Consider the following 26,924-nt stretch of genomic DNA (forward strand, 5'->3'; position numbering starts at 1 on the left):
GCAGTAGAGTATCAGAGAAAGAGCAACAAATGTGGAGTGAGAAGATGTGGTTCCAGTCTCTGGACCACAGCCTACCGAATTAATTGAGAACACACTTATTGAGAACTTACTGTTCACTTATTGAGAACTCACTATATGCTGGGCACTGTTTTAAGTGCTTCAACCCTATAAAGTATGTGCTGCGATTATTCCTATTTTATGGATGAGAAAACTGGGACACAGAGAGGTTAAGAAACTTAACTAAAGTCACATAGCCAGTAAATGGCAGACCCAAGATGAAACTCTGGTAAATCTGACTCCAGGATGTACATTCTTTACCAACATATGATATTCTCCCTCACATGTGTAACCTTAGGTAAATTACTTAGCTCTTCAGTCTTAGTTTTCTTATCTTAAAACAAAATAATAATAATAATAATAATGCCTGGCACATAGGGTTGATATACCACCATGCGTGACATATATTAGGTGCTTAATAATGTTGGTTGAATAAATGAATAAAAGAATGATAGATTGGGATGGCTAAAAATATATAGGAGCATACTTCATAAACTGCATTATACAAGAATAAACTTACTATTATGATGATGCCAACGACTATGTATAGATTTGTGGCACAAGATAGGGAAAAGAGTTAATACCCCAAATCAAAATTTAACTACTTACCACTACTCATAAAAGATAAAGCTCTTAAAAATATGCACAAGAGTTTAATAATCTTTCCAATGCTAAGAATGTAACTGTAGAAAATGAAGTTATTAGAAGTTTCTCTTATATTTCTGAGTTGTTGAAGAAGCATTCTATAATCTAAAAGCTTCATCTTTATTATTGCCAGGAAATTAGGCCATTAAAAAGGACAGTGTTGGATCTCATCCAGCTGAACTATCAAAAGATAAAATGGCCAGCAGCACATGTAAAGTTTACATTTAATTTTTTTAAATTAAGTGCTGGTTATTATTCAAGGAAAGCTCTTGAAACATTCTTATAACAATTCCCTAGAGGAAGAAGAGGCAGGGTGATTGTGAAATCATGCACCAAGTGCTAGATTCAAAGCCTCACAAATTCATTTGGGCTAGAGATAACGATGGCCAGTTATTGCCTTTACAAACAGGGATGAGTTACATACTAGGTTAGTGAAAGATGTAGAAACAACAAAATTAAACATTTTGGGGCCAAACTCTTTTTGAGGAAGAAACTGTGGTCAGTGGAGCCTTATTATTTCCTTCCATTTTTTAATTATTCTTTATTGCAAGACAATTATTCCCAAATCTCCTTAAGTTTTGGCACATGCTTCTATTTTTTTTTTCCTCTAGCAGTTTGGAGTTTCCAAGTGGTCCTATATATTTACATGTTATTCTAGAAAGCACCATCCTGTAACAATCTGTTTTTTGGTGGAAGGAGTTTGACTGTGAGTGGTTCCCTAGAGTGTGCCAATTAATGTCTCTCAACACAGTGTTTGTGTAATTAAGGGTTATTGCCCCTGCAGGCTATATGAGCTGCTCAGTGCCTCATACATAGTAGGTACATACAGCAGATGTGTTTGCTGAATTGACTAGGCAGCATTCAACAACAAATCTTTGACCTGAATTAACCATTCAAGTACTCTGGTATCAAAAATAATTAATATTTTATACTGATAGAGCTGCTAAAGATTGTACATCTTGATGTACCTTAAATTGTTTTGACCTGTGAGTGAGGATGGTAATATATAATCACAAAATAATTAATAGCCAACCTCCTGAAAGAACATGTGATTTCTTAAAATTTATTGATCTAATTTACCTTTTAAGGATATTTATTAAGCTTAGTACTATTTTTTGCCCTCATTTGTACCTTAAAACTTGATACTATTTTTCACTATAGGAAACTATCATAATGATGTGATGAAATATAAAGAGACCTCAAATTAAGGCAATGGTCATGAGGGTGTAGTAGAGTGGAAGCGTTCACAATGTTGCAGCAGATAAAATCAACAAGGCTTAATGAGAGAGATAAAGAGATGTAGGAAACATCTAAGATTCTGGCTTTGGTAAGAAAATGTAAAAATAGTGATCTACCACTAACCAAGAGAGGGAATAAAGGAAGAAAGATTTGGGGGCAAGATGATGAATTCACTTTGAGATATTTTGAATATGAGATGCCTATAATACATAGGTGAGATGTCCCCTGCACAGTTATAAATATGCATGGAAAATTCAGAAGAGGGATCTGGCTAGGGATGCAGCTTTAGGAATTGCTGGCCTGTAGGCAAATGAAAACCATGGTAGGGGAAGAGGTCTTTCAGAGAGAGTAAGCAGAGAGGACTGAATGAAGAAGATATTGCCAAGGGAAGAGGCAGCAGAGTGCTTAGGAAGGGAGATGAAAAGCCATGGATGTATGGTCTCATGTAAATCAAGGAGAGCACAGTAAGAAGAGGACTAAAACGTAATCACTGCATCTGGGAATTCAGAAGTCTCTGCTACTGCTACTGCAGAATGCACCATTTTAGAAGGATGGCTGAAACAAAGTCGTATTTCAGTAAGTGTATGCAGACTGGACAACCTACTTTCATCCAGATAATGAAATAGTACTCTAAAGAACCAATTAAATGGAGCCAGAAAGTTGTCCAGCTCTCTCATTCTGTCTTTTTAATTCCTGATGTATGATGGTAACAGATGATTTTTCCTTTTAGATTGATATAATTGAATAGCCCTATGTTCTTATGTTTTCTTGCGGAATTTCTACCTAATATTTCCTGTGGCGTAGAGGAGAAATAAAAAGGTTCTCTCTGGTGTGAAAGCTTTTCTCTGGGGTAAAGGTAGTAAAGTAAATCTCATAAGATTGGGGACTTTTCTGTTATTCCTCCAATTGACATCTTTCTTTCTGGCTTTTAATCAGACTTCAGTCCAGGGCTCTATATAAAATAACTTTGTATTCTTCTTTGAGAGGCTGAGGCGGGAGGATTGCTTGAGGCCAGGAGTTCCAAACCAGCCTGGACAACAGAGTGAGACCCCCATCTCTAAAAAGTAAAAATAAGGCCAGGTGCGGTGGCTTACACCTGTAATCCCAGCACTTTGGGAGGCCGAGGTGGGCGGATCATGAGGTCAGGAGATCGAGACCATCCTGGCTAACACACTGTAACAACGTCCCTACTAAAAATACAAAAAATTAGCCGGGCATGGTGGCGGGCGCCTGTAGTCCCAGCCACTCAGGAGGCTGAGGCAGGAGAATGGCATGAAACTGGGAGGCGGAGCTTGCGGTGAGCCGAGATTGTGCCACTGCACTCCAGCCTGGGCAACAGAGCCAGACTCCATCTCAACAACAACAACAACAGCAACAAAAAGTCAAAATAAAAAAAGTAGCCATGCATGGTGGCTTTTGCCTATAATCCTAGCTACTGAGGAGGCTGAAGCAGGAAGATCGCTTGAGTTCGGGAGTTTGAGGCTGCAGTTAGCTATTATTGTGCCACTGCACTCCAGCCTAGATGACAGAGTTAGACCCTATCTCCAAGACAAAAAGTTAAAATTAATTTTTTTTGAAAAAAAGAACTAAAGTAATAGTTGTTGAATGAATAGTATATAGAGCCTACAGAGAAGTTTATCACTCTTACATAGCAGATGTGTGTCAATTAGTCTTTGAAAGCAAGAAAAATGTTAACAGATTAACATATACCAAAAGGACATAGGATAAGGATAGTTCACCTTACATGGAGTTCTGTAGTATTCGGTGGCTTTTGATGTAGCTATTCTGGACCATGTCTGGTAGTAATCACTAAATGAGGTTGTTTTAATTGGTCTGAAAATATAAATATAAATCAGACAATGGGAAGTTTGTAAATTTTCTTTTTAAAATTATTGTACTGCTATACGGACTGTTCACATAATATCTTGTCACAAGATATGAAACTGACTTGCAAATTGTAACATGTATTTTTAACAATTGTATCCAATATATTGATTCCACCAATAATGAATACAAATAACGAAAAAGAAAATGTCCAAATCATTTTTCAATGATAAATGTAAATATGGAGCCACATGTATATTATAAAAAGAAAAATACAGGTTTAAGACATCTGCCTTTCATGACTAACATTAAAAAAGAACTTTAAGCAAAGCATTATACCTGTCAATTTCTCATTCTATAAGAAACAATAAACATTTTTCTTGAACTTCAATGCCAAATTCTAGTAAACACCCCTTATTTCTTATAATGAGGACAGAATACAAATATTAGAATTGAGATTAGTTTTGTTTTTACAGAGAATCTGGCTATTTTCAAAGAGGGGAAAAACAGCTCTTTTCTAATACTCCTGGCTGCTACTTTCCCCTCCCTGTGCTAATATTACTATGTCCTAATGAAGAGCAAAGATTGTTATAAGGTGTTAAATGAAAACTATAAAGCAGTCCCTTAAATAACTGCATTTCCAAGCATTTTTCCACAAACTTGCAGAGATTCTCAACACTCTGTAAACAAAACATTACTTAAGCATATTTTTTCAGACATGTGAAATCACTAATTAACTGGCTTAAACAGATGTTTAGACATCCAGTGCAATATGCCTTATGCCTGTTTTCCAATTTAAGTTCTTAGCTCTTTGGAAGAAGAAGCAAGTTTTCAGTCAGAACAAGTATATTAGCATTAGTTTTTATAGGTAAATCATAGGTACCTTAAATTAAGTATTTGACTCAACTTTTAAATTAATGAGGCATTATCTAAATGTGTTAATTCATTCATTTATTTAAATAACAATTATGCACACCTAATTTTAAGACTAACATTTTTCGAATGTGTTATTACTTTTACAATCACACTTAAGTAGAAATTTGAAACTTGACGAAGATAAATTAATCATTACTATTATTGCTTCCAGAGCTGCATGCTGTGCTGTAGACGACTAAATGATATACTAAACTAACATGAATTTGCCAATGAAATGTCTCAGCATTTGGCAACAGAGGTAACAAAATGAAAGGCTGCATTATATCTCCTGCATGAAAAAGCTTGTGATCAATTTGCTGTCACAGATCATTTAGCAGACAACAATGACTCAAGAGGAAGGAAACTGTCAACACACTGTCTCATGAAAAAAAATACACCATCTTCAGGCACAATCGTCTCCATTGTTTTTTGTCTGACCACGACCCATGACCTTTTCCCTTCCCAGGGTGTCCTGTTCAATTTCAAACTGTTAGCCTTCAGGGGCTTTCTGTTTTTTCCTCCATAATAATTAAAAATATTACCCTAAAAGGTATAACTTTAGTGAGGTTTGAATATACAAAGCAAAATGTCTTACACATTTGGGAGTTTTTGAATTTTCAATTCTATAAAGGAAACAGCCCCTTAAAAAAAGAGAACAGTAAGTATATTTTACTATTATTCAGATAAAGTAAGCTTACAGAGATATATGCAGCATAAAAATACACGTGTTGATAGTTTCAACCAATGATGGGAATTTACTGAGTATTATCATTGACGTTATGAATACAAAAAAGTAGAAGACATAATTTTAAACTGAACATTAGAATTTGTTATCCTGTTTGAAAAAATAAGATATATACCTGGACTAGTGAATTGAACAGCTTTATATATTAACACGATAAAGTGTTATATAGTTTAACGGAGACATTTGGAGAATACAAGAACAGATACTTCTCTCCTCTGGCAGTGGCAATAAGCAAAGAAGTCGGAGGAGGGAGATGTAATTTTTTTTAAGTCGTCAGGGAAAGAGTCATTTGGGATACAGGTCTGGAAAAAAAATAAGGGGGCACTGTAGGCCAAGGGAAGAGTATTAGTAATTGCTCAGATGGGAGAGAGCATGGCGTGCACATACGTACATACAGAGGATGTTGGGGGAAGAAATTATAGAACAATTGACTAGAATGGAGACTTCATATTCACAGGAGTTGGAATTGATAAGTGAAACTGGGCAGTGCAGGGTCCTCAGATTTAGGCAGAGAACGGGTTAGAGTTAATTCAGTAATCTTCATCTTGATTTGTTGGGTAATAGACAGCCATCAGTAGTTCTCGAATAAGGCAAGTAAATTATGGAACCCATGTTGGAGCAAGACTTTTCCTTGAAAGTAATAAGCAGGGTGGAGTATAGAAGGGAGATTAAATGCCAGGGGACCAGATAGGAAACAAACGCAGTAATTTAGGGATGAACTACTGAGAGCTAATAGCACAGTGGCAGCAAACGTTATGAAAGGCAGGAGATGAGTTGAAGGCAATGCTAAAAAATTGACTGGACTGGTTGGTTGCCTGACAGAGTGTGAAAAGTGAAGGAATATTACAGTCAAATATTCTTCTAAAGCCCAGAAATCTGGTTAGTTTTGCTGTTAATAGAAAGCATCAAGAGAAACTGAAGTAAAATATGAGTTTAATTTTAGATATAGATTTCAGGTGATGTTAGTACAGACAAGTCAAAATGATCTTCAGGAGTGTGATTAAGACACTGAGATTAGAAATAAGAGATTTGGGTCAAATCAACAAAATCATCGATAGAGGAAGCTACCAGAGAAAACCACCTTCAAAAATGTTAGTAAGTATTTGGAAAGAAAGAGAAGAAACCAACTTATAATTAAGAGGAGCCAATGAAGGAAAGAGAAAGGTTCATTAGGGGAAGAAGAAAATCATGGCAGTGCTATTTCATGGAAACAACATCCCAGCCACAACCAAAGCCTAACAATGAAACCCCTAAATATCTCTGGTTGGAACCTTCCTGTCCATCATGACCTAGTTGTTTAGTATCATGGATACTCAGGGTCTGGAATCAGTTGGCCTGGGTTAAAACCCTCTGGAGCTTCTACTTGTTAGGTGTGTGGCTCTGGAGCAAGTTATCTAACCTCTCCAGGTCTGTTTCCCCATCTATAAAATCAGGAGATAAAACTTTCTGAAGTGGTTGTTGTGAGCACTCAGTGAAATCACGCATGAAAAGAGCCAAGTTTAGCGCCTCTTCAGCACTTAAGTGTCAGCTGGTCTCCATTGCCTTGATAAGTACCTCATCATTTCTCTCCTATTAACTCTAAACAGCTTCCTTGTAGTTTTTCTACCCCTAACTCTCCTTATTCTAGGTTATCATACCTCTGCTTGAAAACCACATTTGGTACTGAGGCAGGAGGATTACCTGAGGGTCAGGAGTTCGAGACCAGCCTGGCCAACATGGTGAAACCCCCGTCTCTATTAAATATACAAAAATTAAGCCGGGCGCAGTGGTTCATGCCTGTAATCTGAGCACTTTGGGAAGCTGAGGCGGGCAGATCACGAGGTCAGGAGATTGCGACCATCCTGGCCAACATGGTGAAACCCTGTCTCTACTAAAAATACAAAAGTAAGCTGAGCATGGTGGCGTGTGCCTGTAATCCCAGCTACTCGGGAGGCCGAGACAGGAGAATTGCTTGAACCAGGGAGTCGGAGGTTGCAGTGAGCTGAGATCGCGCCACTGCAATCCAGCCTGGAGACAGAGCGAGATTCCGTACTCAAAAAAAAAAAAAAAAAAAATTAGCTGGGCAAGGTGGCACGTGCCTGCAATCCCAGCTACTTGGGAGGCTGAGGCAGGAGAATCGCTTGAACCTGGAGGCAGAGGTTGCAGTGAGCTGAGATTACGCCACTGCACTCCAGCCTGGGCGACAGAGCAAGACTCTGTCTTAAAAAAAAAAAAAGAGAGAGAGAGAAAGAAAAGAAAAAGAAAACCATATTTGGTTATGTAATTCTATATGAAAACATCTAAATACTTTCAAATAGAACTTGAAGCTCTTCACCATCTGGCCATTTCCATCCTTTTCTTCTGTTATCCATCCCCACATCCAGAGGCTCCATCATACAGAATTTCTTACTAATCCAAGCACACCGTGGTATTACACTCCTCTTTCTGTGAAAGCTATTCTAGAGACTCCTGTCTCCTCTGTGCCTGTCAAACTCTTACTCATCAAAGTTTGGGTCCAGTAAAAATATTTTGCATATGAAGGCTGTCACAGTGGACATTGTGGTTGCCTCCTCAACAGCTCTTGCATTCTTCCCCCATTATGTAGATACCATACACTCTGATGGGACTGACCCCACCTCTGGCTCTAAATTAGAGCCTGATGGGTTCGGGGCTGTCTGACCACGGTGCCTAATTCAGCAACACGAATTTGACCTAAAAACATCCAATTAGAGCAAAGTTATAGTCGTTTTCTAGTACATCTTAATATCTAGGGGTATCTATGCTCTAACTTTGTTCTTCAAAATTGCCTTCTCATTCTATGTCCTTTGTACTTTTAGATATATATTTAGAGCTTGCTTACGAATTTCCAGAAAAAAAAAAACTGCTGAGATTTTGATTGAGATTGAGTTTAATCTACAGTTTAATTTGGGAAGAACTGACAATATAATAATATTGAGTTTTTCCCAAGCCACAAACATTGGATATTTCTACTTCTTTAAGTCTTTTAAATTTTCTCTCAGAAATATTTGTGGTTTTCAGTACAGATGTCTTGCACATGTTTTGTTACATTTTGATGCTGTTGTAAATGGTATTTTATTATCTTTTTTTTTTTTGAGATGAAGTTTTGCTCTTGTTGCCCAGGCTGGAGTGCAATGGTGCGATCTCGGCTCACTGCAGCAACCTCTGCCTCCCAGGTTCAAGTGATTCTCCTGCCTCAGCCTCCCGAGTAGCTGGGACCACAGGCATGTGCCACCCATGCCCGGCTAATTTTGTATTTTTAGTAGAGACAGAGCTTCTGCATGTTGGTCAGGCTGGTCTCAAACTCCCGACCTCAGATGATCTGCCCACGTTGGCCTCCCAAAGTGGTGGGATTACAGGTGTGAGCCACAGTGCCTGGCCGTAAATGGTATTTTAAAAATTTCAGTTTCTATCTGTTGATTATGAGTATATAGAAACATAATTTTTAATCTTAACTTTAATCTTATACCACGAGTCTTTGCTAAATTCACTAATTTTCAAGTTTTTTTATATTCATTTGGATTTCAGTATGCACATAATCATGTTATCTATGAATAAAGACAATTTGCTTCATCCTTTCCAAACTTTAAAATTTGTATTTATTTTCCTTGCCTCATTGCACCAGCTAGATCCTCCAGTACAATGTTGAATAGAAGTGGTGGTAGTAGACATACTTACCTTATTCCTAAACTCAGGAGAAAAGCATTCAACATTTCACATTTTAGTATGAGGTTGGCTGTTGGACTTTTGTAGATTCCTATTACTGAAATAAGGGAATTTCTGTTTCAGTTTGCTAAGAATTTTTATCATGAATGGGTGTTAAATTTTAACAAATACTTTTACTGGATTCACTGAGATAATTTTATGGCTTTCTTCTTTATTTGGCTAGTAAATGTGTTACACAAATTGATTTTTGAATATTAAACCAACCTTGCTTTCTTATAATCAGACCCATTTGGTCATTGTTATCCCATTTTATCAGTGGATTCAATTCGGTAATATTTTGATTACAATTTATGCATCTATGCTAATAAAAGGTATTGACCTATAATTTCCTTTCTGGTAGTAATCGCAGATTTTAGAATCTGAGTTTGGAGGTTTGGAAATGTAGTCATTTTCTCTACTCACTGAAAAGGTTTGAACACCTTTTTTTTTTTTTTTAAAGTTTTATTTTGAACAACTTTAGAAATATAAGAGAGTTGTAAAGATAATTGAATATCTTTTTCTTCTTTTAAGAGATGGGTCTCACTATATTGCCCAGGCTGGTCTTGAAATCCTGGGCTCAAGCAATCCTTCCACCTTGGCCAAATAGCTGGGATTACAGGCCCAAGCCATCTCACCTGGCTTGAATAGCTTTTTAAAATAAATTTTATTGCAGCATAATTTACACTCAAAAAAATGCACATGTTTTAAGTGTACAGACTGATGAGTTTTGATACAAAAGTGTACTTCTGCATAACCATTACCTCATACAAGATGTAGAGTATTTTAATTATTCCAGAAAGTTTCCTACTGCCCCTTCCCAGTCAATCTCCCTTGACATTCTGGGTAATCACCGATCTGATTAATCTGACAGATTAGTTTTGCCCGTCCTAGAACTTCATATAAATTGAATCACATAGTATGTACTCTTTTGTTACTGTGTTTTTTTTCACTCAACATAATGCCTGCATACTTATTCCCTATTGTTCCATGTATCAATAATTAATTCATTTTTATTTGCTGATAGTATTCTTTATATTAATAAAGCACAATTTATTTATGCATTCAACTGTTGATGGACATTTTGATTGTTTCTAGTTTGAGATATTATAAATAAAGCTGCTATGAACATTTGTGTACAACTGTTCTCATGAACATATATTTTTCATTTCTTTTAGGTATATACTTAGGAGTAGAATTACTGGATTACAGGACAGGTAATGTTTGATATTATAAGAAACTTAAACTGTGTTTCAAACTTGTTGTGGGCATGTAAAGTGATAAAACAAGATATGCAGCAATGTACGAAAGCTCCAATGACTCCATATCTTTACCAACAAATGGAATTATTCATCTTAATTTGAGTCAATGGTGTCTTCTTTCAATCTTCTCCATCTCAGTAAATGACAGCAGAACCCACCCAGTTCAACCCCAAATCTAGTAATTATCCTTGGTCCCACTTTTTCTCACGCCCCACATTGAATCAGTAATTCTCCTTCAGCCCAAGCCTTGAATCCACTCATTTCTCCTCCTCCATACCTACGCCCAAACCCTTGACTGAACCACCATTGTCTTGCCCCTGATCAACCAAAAAAACCTAATAACTCTTCTCTTTGCTTCCACCTTAGATCCTTCACAAACTATTGCCCTCATAGCAGTTAAAAGTACTCCTTTTAAAAGTTAAATCTGGTTCTGTCTCTCCCTTTCCTAAAAGCTGTTCAACAGTGTCCCAATTTCCTTACCTGGTATAATAAAATTAATCTAAATTCCTTACATGGTTCATAAAGTCCTAAGTGATTTGGCCCAGCCTACTTCTCTTACCTCCATCTACCTCTCTTCTCTTTTCCCCCTTGCTGTGTTCTAGCAACAGCAGCCTTCTTACTGATTCTCTCACACCATACAAGTACTCAATTTAGGGTCTTCACATTACTCTCCCAATTTTTTACTCCTTTTTCCTTTCAATTTCACAAATCTTGATTTTTCAAGATAATACCATTTACAAGTTTACTTCATAATGGTTCTTGAGTTGTCTTTGACTAAAGTTATTATAATTACTTTCTATGTACTTAACTCATTTAATCTTCATAGCAATTCTATGAAATCAGTACTATTATTACTAGCATTTAATATATAAAGAAACTGAGACACAGAGAAATTAACTTTTCTTAGTCACATAATAAATGGAAGAATTGGGATTCTCTCACTTGCTATTCTAGAAATGCCTTTCAGGTGTGTGTGTGTGTGTGTGTGTGTGTGTGTGTGTGAGATAATATCATATACAGTATTTTATAATGCACTCTTTTCATTTACTTTTTTATTGTGGCAAAAACACATAACTTTATCATCTTAACCATTTCTAAGTGTACAGTTCAGTAGTGTTAAGTGTAGTTACATTGTTGTGCAAGAGATCTCTAGAACTTTTTCATCTTGCAACACTGAATTTCTGTGTCCAACTTTTCACTTAATTTTTTTTTTTTTGACACAGAGTCTTGCTCTGTTGCCCAGACTGGAGTGCAATGGCGCAATCTTGGCTCACTGCAACCTCCACCTCCCGGGTTCAAGCAATTCTCCTGACTCAGCCTCCTGAGTAGCTGGGATTACAGGCATGTGCCACCATGCCCAGCTAATTTTTGTATTTTTAGTAGAGACAGGGTTTCATCATGTTGGCCAGGCTGGTTTTGTTTGTTTGTTTGTTTTTAATTTTTTTTTCTTTTTATTATTATTATTATTATACTTTAGGCTCTATGGTACATGTGCGCAACGTGCAGGTAAGTTACATATGTATACATGTGCCATGCTGGTGCGCTGCACCCACCAACTCGTCATCTAGCATTAGCTATATCTCCTAATGCTATCCCTCCCCCCTCCCCCCACCCCACAACAGTCCCCGAAGTGTGATGTTCCCCTTCCTGTGTCCATGTGTTCTCATGACAGGCTGGTTTTAAACTGCTGACCTCAGGTGATCCACCCACCTCGGCCTCCCAAAGTGCTGGGATTACAGGCATGAGCCACTGCACCCGGCCCGCTTACTTTTAATGTTAGCAAGTATATCTCCAGAATCATATCCAAAGGCTGCTTTTTGGACATTATTGCCTAAACCAATATTTGTTTAGTCAATCAGTTTTGTTGGACATTCTGTTTTCAATTTCTCATGAGGTATAATTCTATGATGAATATTTTTGGAATCTCTATATATTAGTTTAAATATATCTTTAAAGATAAATTTCTAGAAGTGGAAATGCCGTGTCGAAGGCATGCATTTGTCTTAGGATTTTTGATATGAAATGCAAAAGTTACACTCTTCTGTCTGTATCCCTCAAGTTTTGTCTTGTGCCTGCCCCTTTAAATGATTTAGCCACTCGCATACAGATGTATATTTAGCATGTTCACCATCTATGTTTCATTTTCATCTCCTCTCTTGATTATCAAGCAACCAATCCTCCCCTCCCTTTCCTCTTCTAGCTTTTATCTCAGCTCCTGATAATCTTATTTTGGTTGCCCCTAGCATTCATGATTCATTTTAACTTTTTATTTAGGTTGTCAAAATGCATTCCCCTGGGTCAGGCTGTTGGAAAGATGTCCTGTTGTAGCTCCATTCCTGTTGAATGTGCTGTTGAATGTGCTGTTCCCTCTGCCTAGGATCCCCCGGCCCCAAAGTCTATAGGTGAATCCCCATTCTGCCTCTAGAAGTCACTTTGGCATCACCTCCTCTGAAAATTTGTCTTTATGTGTTCATCTCCCAATCCCTGCTAAGCCTGAGTAAGATGTTTCTCCCTCTGTGCTCCCCCAGCATCTTGATCTTACCTCTATCATAGCACTTACTATATTATATTTATGTTCTACAACAATAAACAGTCGTGGCCCAATAAAATATTGATTGCATTTAAAAGAGGCAGTTCCATTTAAAAGAGTCCCCAGAGATGGATGACTTAGTGAAAAACTGAAGGCCTGTGAAGGAAGCCTAGAAAAAATAAAAACCACAGGGGAAAAGGTTTCTGCTAAATATGACTCATTTTAGACATGATTCAATCTGCCCTCAGCATTCTTCCCTTAGCCACGATCTTGATACCTTCCCTGTGATCTTCCAGCTACATTCTCTGGTGGCAAATACTGTCTACATTGACCTAATGGATCGACAGGCCTACTTCTTGCACTGTCTCCCTTTCAGAAGAGGAACATCTTCTGATACCATGCAACAATTAATACAAAATAAAACAAATAATTTGTATTTATGGAATGGGGAAAAAAGAAGAGGGCTTCCAATGCTAGAATATAAATCTCTTGAGGTTAGGGATGACATATTAATCAGGTGGGTATCCTCACACTGGGGCACAATGCCTGGTATACAACATATGCTCAGTGAATTCATTCTAAGTACATGGATGACTGCAGTACATTTTAAGTACATTCTAAGTACTAGCTGTTCTCCCAAGGGCTGAAAACCTGTCTGTAAGTGGTATCCTGTAGACCACTGCAAACATCCCAGATGACTAGCACAAGTTCAAGTCACCTTCAATTCCTGAACATCAACTAGATTCCCCCAACTATACTGTACCCAGTTGAATAGATCTTGCCTAAGTTTTGCTATGTCTTTTAGAAACAGGGAATCCAACTGCCTGAATATATCTTTGGAATACATTTCTACAGCCAGGCCAGTTCTTCTAGCTCATGAAGTAATGCAAAGTTCTAAGCATATGGCACTAGACACACAATATTAACAGCAGCATCTTTCTTTGAATAATTTCTGCAAGATCTTACTGTGAATGCATTATTTAAAAACTAAGAACTAGACATAACTGAGCTCTATTTCAAAGCAACTGTACCAGGGGCAAACATTAGAATTCATAGACACAAACAAAGTGCAGCCTGATATACAGCATGAGTCTAGAGTATCATTGAAATCTAGACTGCATTGCCTCAAATAAGTACTACCTAAAGCCTTCTCTAGGAAGTTCAGGCTGGCACAAGGTGAATACCACAAATCAGATCTGATTCTAGCACCATTTATCCTTGGTTTGGCTCAGAGGACCTGCTGAAGCTGAGACCACAGAAGGTCTTCTGCTCTGTTCTTACTGCCTTATTAGTAAACGCAGGTACTGTATCTTTATGAACTGCAAATAACTATACCATAAAGAGTAATAACTTTTGATATCTAGGGACATTCATGTTTTAGGTGATAAAACCGCCTTTATGCATTGAATGACTATTTATCATAGGCCTATTTTGTGCCAGGATGGTCAACCACATTGACACATTTAAGGGGCGGCAATGCCCTCTATTGAATACCAACTTAGTGTACCATTAACTAGATTATGCTTACCTTTCTGCAATTTTTCAACATTTTTTCACGAAGATAAACCACCTAAGTTTTTTGGTTTTTTTTGTTTGTTTGTTTGTTTGTTTTTTGAGATGGAGTCTCGCTCTGTCGCTCAGGCTGGAGTGCAGTGGCACGATCTCGGCTCACTGCAAGCTCCGCCTCCCGGGTTCACACCATTCTCCTGCCTCAGCCTCCTGAGTAGCTGGGACTACAGGTGCCCAACACCACGCTTGGCTAATTTTTTTGTATTTTTTAGTAGAGACAGGGTTTCACCACGTTAGCCAGGATGGTCTTGATCTTCTGACTTCCTGATCCATGCGCCTCAGCCTCCCAAAGTGCTGGGATTACAGGCGTGAGCCACCGCGCCCGGCCATAAGTTATCTAATTTGACTCAACTTTTATACAGAGCTAGTCAAGGAAATATGAGCTAAAGTAAACACTGTTACAACACTAGTTAATTGGCTGTTTTCTAAATCTGATTGACTATCAAGATAAAGCTGATGGAAATGCTCAAGAAATTAAATGCCGCTGAACCATATGTGTGTTTCTAGGCCTACACCTTGTTCAGGTGTTCAAGGTGAACTGATGCCACATTTATAGGCTGTCTCCCAAAAGGTACAATGGCTTCAGCCCTAACTCTTACCATTTTTATCTAGACTTATCTTCTCCTAAATTGCTTGAATTTTTGTGATCTATAATGGTCTGTGCTGATTTTGTGGACAATACATTCTTCTCTTTTCAAAAATAAAAAAAAGGCAAGATCGGCCAGGCACAGTGGCTCATGTCTGTAATTCCAGCACTTTGGGAGGCTGAGGTGGGTGGATCACCTGAGGTCAGGATTTCAAGACTAGCCTGACCAACATGGTGAAACCCTATCTCTACTAAAAATACAAAAAATTAGCCGGGTGTGGTGGCAGGTGCCTATAATCCCAGCTACTTGGGAGGCTGAGGCAGGAGAATCGCTTGAACCCTGGAGGCCGAGGTTGCAGTGAGCTGAGATTGCACCATTGCATTCCAGCCTGGGCAACAAGAGCAAAACTCCATCTCAAAAAAAAAAAAAAAGTGAAATCATATAGTTATATTTAATCTTAATTCAACTAGAAAGAATTCAAAATTTTCCACGTTCTTTCTGAAAACAATATTTTAAAAAGATATTATATTTCTAAGTTAAAAACAAAGATTTAATTATGATGAAAAACATAAACAGTTTAAATAAATAGTCCTTTTGGTAAATAAATCGACATAAAATTGTATAAAGAAAAACTTACCTGATACATTTATGTGGGTCTTTAGGTAACTCCTGGCTGTCATCTTTCACTATAAAGAAGAGATATGAAAGGATTCTGGTTTACTTGGAGATTGAATATATGGCTTTATGTGCACTATTTCCAAAGCCTCAATAAAATGGTAATAAAGGAATAAAAATAAGGTATAAAATCTCAAGGAGAGCAAAAGAAAGATGACAAGAAAATTTTTCAAGATAGAAAGCAGATGTCAAGTGGTAACTGTCTTAGCAGGCCACAGAAATTTGAGAAAAAACTGCATGATGAGAGGATACCAATGAAAAGCAAATGGATTCGCACTTCAGAACCTGTGAAACAGTTCAGGAATCGAAGGTGCCAGATACCTCTGGAAGGAGGGGTAAGAGGGAGAGCACAGACACCAAAGACTTATACCCTCATCCTGTGCGATCAGATGATGACCACTGCTCACACAAGAAGGAAGAAATTTAACCTCTGGAAAAACTGGGCCAGAGAGACTCAGGACTGGAGGACAGTAGAAACAAAACAGGACGGAGTAAGAAGCTGAAAATGGAATAAATCACATCGAACAGACAAGATTCCTGATTCTTTCGCCTTGTCCAGCTGTCAGAGTATTAGCAGTGCTCTCTCTCTCTCTTGCTTGCACTTGCTCTCTCTCTCTCTCTCCACAAGACTGGCAGATTCCTCTCAGGAGAAATAGTTAAGTCTAATGAAATGGCCAGGTTCTCACTGAATAATTCTACAATGAAATAAAACTGTCAACAAACCCAGCCTGTATTCAGAACTTCCAGTCTTTTTAATAGTCCATTCATCATATGTCCATCATAAGAATGGATAGTCAAAGATCACTAGACATTTGAGCAAGGTCAGTACCATAAAACAGAACAATCCTAACCACAAAAAAGAGAAAAATAGGAAACAGAAACATTTTTCTCAAAATCTTCCAGAATATACAACACACAAAAAGACAGATAATAGGAGAAATTTGGTTTTAAAAAATTAGAGGATTGGCCAGGCGCAGTGGCTCACACCTGTAATCCCAGCACTTTGGGAGGCCAAGGCAGGCAGATCATGAGGTCAGGAGATCGAGATCATCCTGGCTAACACGGTGAAACCCCATCTCTACTAAAAAAATACAAAAAAATTAGCCAGGCGTGGTGGTGGGCACCTGTAGTCCCAGCTACTCGGGAGGCTGAGGCAGGAGAATGGCATGAACCCAAGAGGTGGAGCTTGCAGTGAGCCCAGATTGCCGCGCCACTGCGCTCCAGCCCGGGCGACAGAGCGAGACTCCATCTTAAAAAAAAAAAAAAAAAAAAAAATTAGAGGATCAGATCAATAGACCCAACATTCAAATCAGAGCAGATCTAGAAGAGACAATAGGAAAAATGAAGAGAGAAGAAATTATAAAAGAAATCACATAAGAAAGTTTTCCAGAACTGAATGATTAGAGATTGAGATTTCAATAGCTTATCAAATGTCCTATGTAATGTGGAGGCAGGGAAGGGGAGGATACACAAAGAAATATTATGAAAAATTTCAAATCACTGGGAATAAAAAGAAGGTTTAAAAAGCCTCCAGAAAAAAAAGAATAAATCACATGTGAAAAATTGGACATTGGAATGAAATTAGACTTCTCAAGAGCAACACTAGAAACTAAAACGTAGTAAAGTATTTACAATTTGGAAAGAAAACTATTTCCAAACTAAAATTTAACCAAACTATGAGCATGTGACAGTAACGTAATTACATTTTTAGGCATGCGAGGTTATAAAAGGTTTAGCTCCCAGGTACTAGGAAGCTCCTAGAAGATGTGCTCCAACAAAACAAAGGAGCAAAATCAACCACAAGGAAAATGGGGGATTGAGCAGCAAGCAGGAGCTCCAACCCAGCAGGCACCAAAAAGGCCATCCCAGCACACCTGCAAGAGAACTGCCAATTCAGAAATGAAGAGGAAGGATAGAATGCCACAGGAAAGAGGGCTCCAAAAACAAAACAGACTCGATGCTGATTGAATACCTAGTAGCTGTTTTATAGCTTTGTCAGAAAGTTTATAAGAAAAGATAGTATACACATAAAAAACAAAGGAATGTAAAATCAGACCTTCAGTACAAGAAAAGAAAGATAATCATTTATGGTTTATCTGTGACAAGTATTTATAAAGTCATATTAATGTAACCAAATCATATTAGGAGGATGGGGGAGAGGAAATGTGGGTAGGAATGGTAGTATAAAAGCAAAATCTTTGTATTTTATAAGATGAAGTCTATAAATAATATCTAAAACCGAAAAGCCCAGAAATATTAGTATAGAATCAACTTAGAAATGTGGTGGTAAATGCCAGATGAAACAGCTAAATGTGTTGAAAGCTATTGTTGCCTCTGGCAGGCAGCACTCAGGGATAGAGGACATATTTCATTAAAAACCGATTCCTATTATTTGTCCTCTAAAACTATAAACATATATTTCTTTGATAGAAAATAAATACTTAACATTTCTCGTTAAAACTAGCAACTTAGAAACTGCTGAAAAGTTACTGGACTATCTGGTATAATGAAATACAAACAGGAAAAAAGAGGTACGTAACTTGAGCAAATAGATCCACATTCTATCATGCTGTTAAACTCAGTTTTTTAGTATCTTATGACATTTGTAAGTAACAGAATATCTGTAACAAAACTGTAATCATCAACAACAAAACTGGCTCTGAATGATGGTGCCAAAAAGCTCAGTTTCTTGAACAAGTAAGCAATGCTACTGGACTAAATTTTGTTTTCCCCTGACACCCACAAAGTATATTTCTCAGGGGAAGGGGTATTCTTACACCTAACCAAAGAAGTATACTCATTTTAAAAAGAAACGGCAACCTGGAATCCTGTGAGACACCACCTGCTTCAATTGTAGAGACAATTTGCTTTAAAATTGCTCTATTATTAAAAGGATTTTTTTAAACCCAGTGAACAAACTGGGAACGTGAATTGGAGAAGAATCAAATGTCTGTCACAACATTTTCTTAATCACAAGCAGAATATGATGTATTTGTAGAATTATCAGGTTTTTAAAAAGTATATCACACAAATTAGTATTATAATCTCCCTAATATTTCTATATTCTCCTTTATTCTAGTATTATGACTCAATGTCAATTATAGCTTATTTAGATGAGCATCTGAAATGTATTAGATGATCCTCCTTTTTTATCAAAAACTATAGGAATATACTTGGCTAAGAAAAAATAATTACCTCAGGCTTAGCTACCATCACTCAGCTTTACTCTTTTTATACTCTTGTATTTTTCTTCAACCAAAGGTTTTAAAAATGATATGAAACTTATATTTTAAAAAATCAAAGCAACTATGACAAACAGAAGATAAATATTACTTGATAATATAACTACATAGAAATCAAAATTCACAAGGATGAACTGAAAAAAGGGGCAGATAATCACTTATATGAAACCTAAGAAAGCTCCTAACAAATTAGAAAGTAAGTAGCAATACTCAGAATCTATGAGGCAAACAGTTGTTATACATTTTCTCCAGACCTTCCTCCTCCGAGTTTTCATAAACTAGTTGAACAATAGGTTGGAAGGTATTTAAAAGGCCCCCTTATCCAATTCTTGGCACCAGAGCTTTTTATCAAAGCAGCTCTTTGATAACATCTCTGAAAAATGGTCATTTAGCTCTATCAAATAAACACTAGTTACAAAGAATACCTTTAGTAATAGAAAGTTTACTAACTGCCAGCCTGGCCTTGTCCATTCTTTTAAGCAACTTGAATTATTTAAAACAATTCTTCCTCATATTTGGCCAACTGGGACCTGGATGGACTTTACCATTAAGAATGGCGCAACTATAGAGTCATTTGCTTTTAGGAAAGATCAGCTTGTCACCCAACTGGCTATATAATTGTTTGTTCAAACTGGTACATTGCAGGTGAAAGGAGGTACTGGAAATAATTATACCAGGACTTTCTCAGGCAGTCTGGGGGATGTGAGCCCTCTAAGAAAGGAAAAGGGGCCAGGCCACAAGGAAAGGAGGCTGTCAGGAAACGGGAAGGTCATCGGACCTCCACACTGGGTTTGAGCTTAGAGCTTGGTCTTCTTGTCAATACACCGAGGCAAAGACCTAGCTATTCAGGGTAGGCAAACATAACAAATGTTGGGGAAAAGTTTGGGTAATGAGCGACATTTACATGTCTGCATATCACATACCAGGCTTAGACTTAGGACAATAAAATTAATTCCAGACAACTGATCATGGAGTAAAGTCCCTGACACATTAAGGTATGTTCTGATACAAGGCAGGGCCAAGCCTGTGTATGTGAACTTCAGTTCTGCTACAACCCAGCAGGCCTGGGAAAGTATGACTGACGTATAACTTTAGTGTTTGTTCTATGTTAGTTTTCTGAAGCAACTCAGAAGAAATCTTTTTCCATAGGAAATCCCTTCGAATATTTGAAAACAGCTTTTACAACTACCCTTTATCTTTTCTTCCGTTGGCTAAATATATATAGTTTCTTCAGCCTTTAGAAATGTGAGGCTCCAAGTGGAGCCTACTGGTATTCCAGATGAAAGCCCACCAAGCCAGACAAGGGTACAATTAGTATATAACACATACTTAGAAGAAGGGAATTTTCTATTACTGCTTCACCTTAAGCTTGTGATCAAATAGCTCCCCCAAGAACTTTGTCGTAGAATAAAGTTCTATGGTACTGGAAAAGATGCTTGATCAACACCGTTTGATTTGTATCAGACCCAAAAACCCTGCAGAGGAGGAGCAATTGAACTTGGTCACAATTATACAGACTTAGCTAATGGATTGGGAGTCCTGGAAGGGAAATAGAAAAAGAAACAATGTAAATCTGAGAGAAAAAGTGCTATAAGAAATCAAGGCCTGTTGATTGGGAAGGTAATGATACCAGCTACTATGCAAGGTTGCTGTGTGCTACCAGAAGAAGGTGGGGCAGGATATAAAGGAAATAACTATGTCAGTAGGGGCCCAGCTCTCAGCTGTGGGAAACCCTTCTGTGCACAAGAAGCCAGAAGCAGTGCTCTACTACCTGGAGAGAGAGAGAGAGAGAGCACACAGGGGCAGTGGAGGCAATGGAGTTAAGAGTCATAACCAGGCTGCTGGCAGGATACCAAGGGTATCAGGAAAACACTGCTCAGTGGAGCAGAAAGACTGAAGAGCTTCAGGCTCTATTTCCACATGGACTCTTAGAAGGAATTCGTGGGGAGGGAACTCTCCAGAAAAAAAACATTGGCATCTTGCTAATCAAGAAGAAAAGTGGTACAAATCAGTAAGATCTGGAGTACTGCAGTTGAAGTCTGGGAAATGCCCATTACAGATTGAAGAGTTAAAATTAGATGTCATATCTTTATGATGGGTGGACTAGTTTCATTTGGCACCATCCATGCATATGACCATAATATTTAAAGATACGGAGCTTGAGATCTTTGATGATCTTTAAAAAAGGATCACACTGATTGGTTTCACAAAGAGTTACAGTAGGAGAGATCTTAATACCATTTCATTACTGAAAATGGATACAGAAAATATTTCAAATATTCCCTCATATAACAATTATTTCCTAGATCACTATGCTATAAATGTTTAAAGTATAATTGAAAATTGCCAAATAACAAAAAGTAGGTACTTCTTTTTTTTTTGAGATGGAGTTTCACTCTCATCGCCCAGGCTAGAGTGCAATGGCATGATCTCGGCTCACTGCAACTTCTGCCTCCCAGGTTCCAGTGATTCTCCTGCCTCAGCCTCCCGAGTAGGTGGGATTACTGGCATGTGCCACTACGCCCAGCTAATTCTGTATTTTAGTAGAGACAGGGTTTCTCCATGTTGGTCAGGCTGGTCTCGAACTCCGGACCTCAGATGATCCACCCACTTCAGCCTCCCAAAGTGTTGGGATTACAGGCGTGAGCCACTGCACCTGACAAAAGTAGATACTTCTTACTTTGTAATGGCCTGTTGAAAAGTCTTAGAATTGTTCTGTACAGAGATTCATCTTTAACCAGTATTCTGGCTGCTTCCAAATTCACTGGATTCTCTAGCACCGGATTAGAAAGCATAACCTATAGGAAAACACAGACAACATATAATTTCAAAAGTAAACTTTTTTTAGAGCAAAAAGACAAACCAATATATACAACTTTCAATAAACATTTATTAAATGCTTACTATGTATGGATCTGGAAATAGATTAAAAAATAACATGAGACATTGTCTGTACTCTCAAGAAACCTAAACTTAGGCTCATGAATGTACTATAAAATCGTGATAGATCAAAAAACACGTTACAAGTTCCTTTCTGTAACTTATTCCTTCCTAGCATATACATTTAAATTGAATTTAAATTAAGATTATAAAAATTTTAGTTGATGGTGGTTAGTGTATTTAAAATTCAAAATATTTTAAACAACATTTCAAGTATACATCCCTTGAATAACAGTGTGATAATTGAAAATGTATCTCATTTGTTATTAAGAAAGAAGTAGTTAGTAATTATGGTCTCAACTTGTATTGCCCATCACTGTAGGCACAGTCACAGGTGGTTATTTACATTAAAATTAAATAAAATTAAAAATTCAGCTCCCTAGTCACAGTGGTAACATTTCAAGTGCTCAGTAGCCACATATGACTAGTAGCTACTGTATTGAACGGTGCAGATATAGTGGACATTTCCATCAATGCAGAAAGTGCTACTGTGTAGCACTGACCTTCAAAGGAATATTGAATAGCTATTAAAATATTGATTATAACCATATGGAAGTTACTTGAGAGGCAATGTTAAGTGAAAAAGAAACAGGCTATATAGTTTACATACTCATGTGCCACATAACAGTTTTCACTCAACAACAGACGGCATATATCATGGTGGTCCCATAAGATAATAATACCAAATTTTTACTGTACTTTTTCTATATTTAGATACACAAATATTTACCATTGTGTTACAATGGCCTATAGTGTTTAGTACAGTAACATGTTGTATAGGTTTGTAGCCTAGGAGCAACAGGCTATAACATAGCCTACATATGTATTAAGCTATACCATCTTGGTTTGTGTAAATACACTCCATGATTTTCAAACAACGATGAAATGTTTAACAACTCATTTCTCAGAATGTATCCTTGTTGTTAAGCACATGGCAATATACATACCATAACTGCAACAATGTAAAAATTCAGGTTCATTCATTCATTCATTTTATTTAATATCTACCAAATGTCAGCATTGTCTTTGGTATGCTCCAGGAAATCAAGGATGAATTAGACCTGTTTCCTGATTTTGGGGAGCTTGCAGTACAATAGGGGAAGACAGATAAGTAAGCAGTGTGTGCTTTATAGTATTAGTGTTCTAACAGAAATCTGCTCAGGGTACTGTTGGGTGTGTAGCAAAGGAAGCTCCCCCAAAACCAAAGCTATCAATTCTCCCTAGGAAAATAAATCAGAAAAGGTATCCTAGAGGAAGACTCATTTGTTCTAACTCTTACAACAACATGAACAGCTGCTTGCTGGACAGACTGAGGAAGAGGAGAGGAGAAAATGAGTTGCCAGGCAGAGGGGAACTGGAGACTGACCATTTCTAAGGTAACTTTAGAACTCTGAATGTTTTTTGATCTGAATTGAACCAAGAAATGTGAGTGCAGAAAAGCATGAAGATATAATTATGAGCAGGATTGCCTGGTGTGTTAGGGAGAGTCTAGGTGTGAGGATTAGATATGCAACAGAACTAGAGCTTACACCTGTGGAGAAGGTGGGATCCACTGAAAGATTTTAAACAGAAACACAGGAGAAAAGAGCAGAAAGCTCTTTCCTAGTAACAGTAAAGTTAAGGGTTTTCTTTATAATTGTCAGTGATTTTCTTTTCCTTCCCATTATCTTAAAAATCTTTTGTAATGTGGGCATATTTGTTTTATTAATGTTTTTGAAAAATAAAAAGACAAAACTGTGTTATCTACTGGCTTTCCATGATATATTTGGCAACATTTTGGTGTCACTTTGCATTACTGTTTAATAGTAAGAACAATCATAATGTTAACTAACTAGAGGTTCAGCATCCTAAATCTGAAAATCTGAAATCCTAAATACCCCAAAATTCAAAACTTTTTGAGGACCGACATGATGTGCAAAGGAAATGCTCACTGGAGCATTTCAGATTTCAAATTTTCAAATTTGGGATGCTCAAATGGTAAGTACATATAATGCAAATATTCAAAAATTGGAAAAATTCCCAATTCCTAAGCATTTCAGATAAGAAATACTCGGCCTGTATTAACTATTGAGTTATTTTCTCGGACCAAGCACACTTCCGAATTCTTTACATGCATTAATTAATTTCCTCCTCACAGATTACATGAGGTAACAACAGCTCCATTTTACTGATGAAGAAATTGAGACATTGAGAAGTGGAAAAATTTGTCCAATGATACAAAGGTATCAAGTGGCAGAACCAGGATGTGAAGCCAAGCAATCTAACTCAGAGCCCCACATTTTCCTTTTATCAAATTATTCTGCAATTCAAAATTTTCACCAGTTCATTCTGGTTTTCCCTTACTCATTACATTTTGGGATCATTTTGCTATTCTTAGGGAAGACTCTAGTTTAGGTGGATGAGATCAGAATATGTCTCAGTTTAAAGGAATCCAAAGGATTAACCCCAGATTTCTGCATATCACACTCACTCACTCCCTTAAAATTTTTGCTCAAATGTCTCTTTCCTAGAACATAGCCTCACACAAGTAGATCCTTAATACATATTTGTAGAATGAATGAATGAACTGAACATTGAATCTTTCCTAAAGATTATATTTTACTCAGTATGCTAAGATGACTAGCCAGGAAAGTATTATTTTATTTATTTTCAAATATAAGAAATAGAAGAAATGCAATTTATACTATAATTCTATATTTAAAAACTCAATTATGCCAGAATATTTTATATTCCAAGTATTCTAGATAATCCAAATGTAATTATTTATCTTCAGATATTATTGGTGATAAGTAGGTCGTGGATAGATTATTGCTAAGCTAGATCTAAGAGGTCAAAGCAAGTTCACTGAAATAATTCATTTTAGCATCAGATGAGAAAGGAGGCATTTTTAAGGACCAGAAATAACACAACACTGGGTGGATGTGGTGGCTCTTGCCTGTAATTCCAGCATTTTGGGAGGCTCAGGTGGGAGGATCGTTGAGCCCAGGAGTTTGAGGCCAACCTGAGCAACATAGTGAGACCCCATCTCTACAGAAAATTTAAAAAATTAGCCATCCATGGTAGGGCATGCCGGTGGTCCTAGCTACTTGAGAGGCTGAGGTGGGAGGATCACTTGAGCCCAGGAGGTTGAGGCTGCAGTGAGCCAAGATTGTGCCATCGCACTCTAGCCGGAGTGACAGAGCAAGATCCTGTCTTAAAAAGAAAAAAAGAAAAGAAAAGAAATAGCACAACACTGAGGTATGCTTCTAAGGACCATGGGTCCAGTGGGTAAAGATGGCATTTGAGAAACAGGCATCTGAGGAGAGGAGAAAATCCTTGGTATAAATTGTTCACTGGGTGTGATGTGAACACTAATGAGACAGAAAGTAGCTAACTAGCACTGTCAGAAACAAAAAACAAAAGTGAACATTTTAAGTTGTAGTCATTTGATCCACTTCTCTCAGGAAGGCAAGGTCCGTAAATGAAGAAAGATCTAAAAGGCTTGCTCAACATCAGGAAGTGAAGTTAGGAACCAAAAGAAAAACTAAGGTTATATTTTCAGAATTGAAACCATCTAAATAATTATTTTATTCTTTTATAAGATATGTATTCTTTGGTCTTGAGAGGCCTTAACTATCAATTTCACTTTAAATAATAGTTTTTATAATTTAAGTAAGTTCTACTTTGTAGCCTTCATATAGAAGTATGGATTTAAATAAACTTCTCAAATTCTTTAAATACTTAAATATGCATTGTATATTTTAATCCTTGTAGTTTGAATAATTAGGGTAATTAAAAGTATTAAAGAGAGGATCACATGAAATCCATTCTTACCTGTAGGGCAAGTAAGATGCTGCTCAATGTATAGTTTGTATTCCACTTCTCAGGGTTGTCCAAAAAGTCTATACAGGGCTGACCAGTGTGTGGGTCTACTGTATTAAAATAATACATTAATATTTGCATTTATAATAAATTATTATTTAAAACTTACAAACATCAAAATAATAAGCCAGAAAAATTATCTGCATTTACTCTTCCTTTTTCCTAGTTCTTCTCTCTGTAGTGAGAAGCACTATACCCATCCCTGGTTCCCACCCATTACCATGTTGTTTTAGCTGAATACATAGGTGCCCCTACTGTTTTTCCTATCCTATCCTTTAGCAAGATGTGGCCTTGTGACTAAGTTTTTGTTGTGGGACATAAGGATAAGTGTGCAATTTCTGAGTCATTTTTTAAAGGAAGCTGGCTTTCCTTCTTTTTTTTTCCCCTTCCCCCTGACTGGAAATGGTGACAAACAGTAAATGCCTTAGTCCCAGAAATGGAATCCTCACATTGAGGATGGGCACAACTTCCCTCCGGCGTTGGCCTGTTATATTAAGTTGGAAAGATGTACAGGAGCTTGGCCTATGCCCTAACACAGTTAAGTCATTTAGTGTTTGAAAAAATAAAAGAATAGAGTTAAATAAGAAAAATAAAACTCTAGAATGACTAGAAGAAACTTAAAATGACTATTTGATTTTCGTTTGGGAAAGGACCATCTAAGATGAAAGACAACTGCAAAAACCTCAAAGGACAAGATTAATAGATCTTAAATATAAATTTATTTTAAATCATAAAAATCTCTAAATCCCAGATGTGAAAAAACAGCATAAACAAAGTTGAAAATTAATGACAAATTAGAGGAAATATTTGCAACACCTAGAAAATGTGATAACATTGTCAATTGTATCATACAAGTCACAGAATAAGAATCAACAAATGTGGGAAATGTTTACTTCTCAAGTATTCGAAGAAGTGCTTATTAAAATAATAGCAAGACTCTTAGCAAATTGGCAAAAAAATTTTCTTCAAAGTTTCAATGGCCAGAATTGGAAGGTGCTAAAATAAGAACTTTATATATGCTTTTTGGTAGGAGTATAAATACCACCGAAAGGCAATTTGGCTTTTTATATAAAGACTTAAAACTGTACATAGCCATCTTTTGCGGGGCAGGCGGGGGCAGGGGTTGAAAGCTAG

General features: G+C 37.2%; 1 protein-coding gene across 4 annotated transcripts in view; it reads right to left on the bottom strand.

Annotated features, from left to right (window-relative positions):
- Window positions 1-26,924, bottom strand: part of UBE2U (ubiquitin conjugating enzyme E2 U) — a 73,569-nt gene that overhangs the window by 39,980 nt on the left and 6,665 nt on the right. The window contains exons 4-7 of one of the 4 annotated variants that reach the window (XM_054493571.1): window positions 25,743-25,837; window positions 21,670-21,787; window positions 15,710-15,758; window positions 3,686-3,774 (exon numbers count right to left, since the gene is read on the bottom strand). In XM_054493571.1, coding sequence (XP_054349546.1) covers window positions 3,686-3,774; window positions 15,710-15,758; window positions 21,670-21,787; window positions 25,743-25,837 — 351 coding nt within the window. Of the gene's footprint in view, window positions 1-3,685; window positions 3,775-15,709; window positions 15,759-21,669; window positions 21,788-25,742; window positions 25,841-26,924 lie in introns of all 4 variants that reach the window. The other 3 variants (XM_054493563.1, XM_054493599.1, XM_054493582.1) reach the window with 3 other exon arrangements.

Source organism: Pongo pygmaeus, chromosome 1, assembly GCF_028885625.2.
Source record: "Pongo pygmaeus isolate AG05252 chromosome 1, NHGRI_mPonPyg2-v2.0_pri, whole genome shotgun sequence".
NCBI classification, from domain to species: Eukaryota; Metazoa; Chordata; class Mammalia; order Primates; family Hominidae; genus Pongo; species Pongo pygmaeus.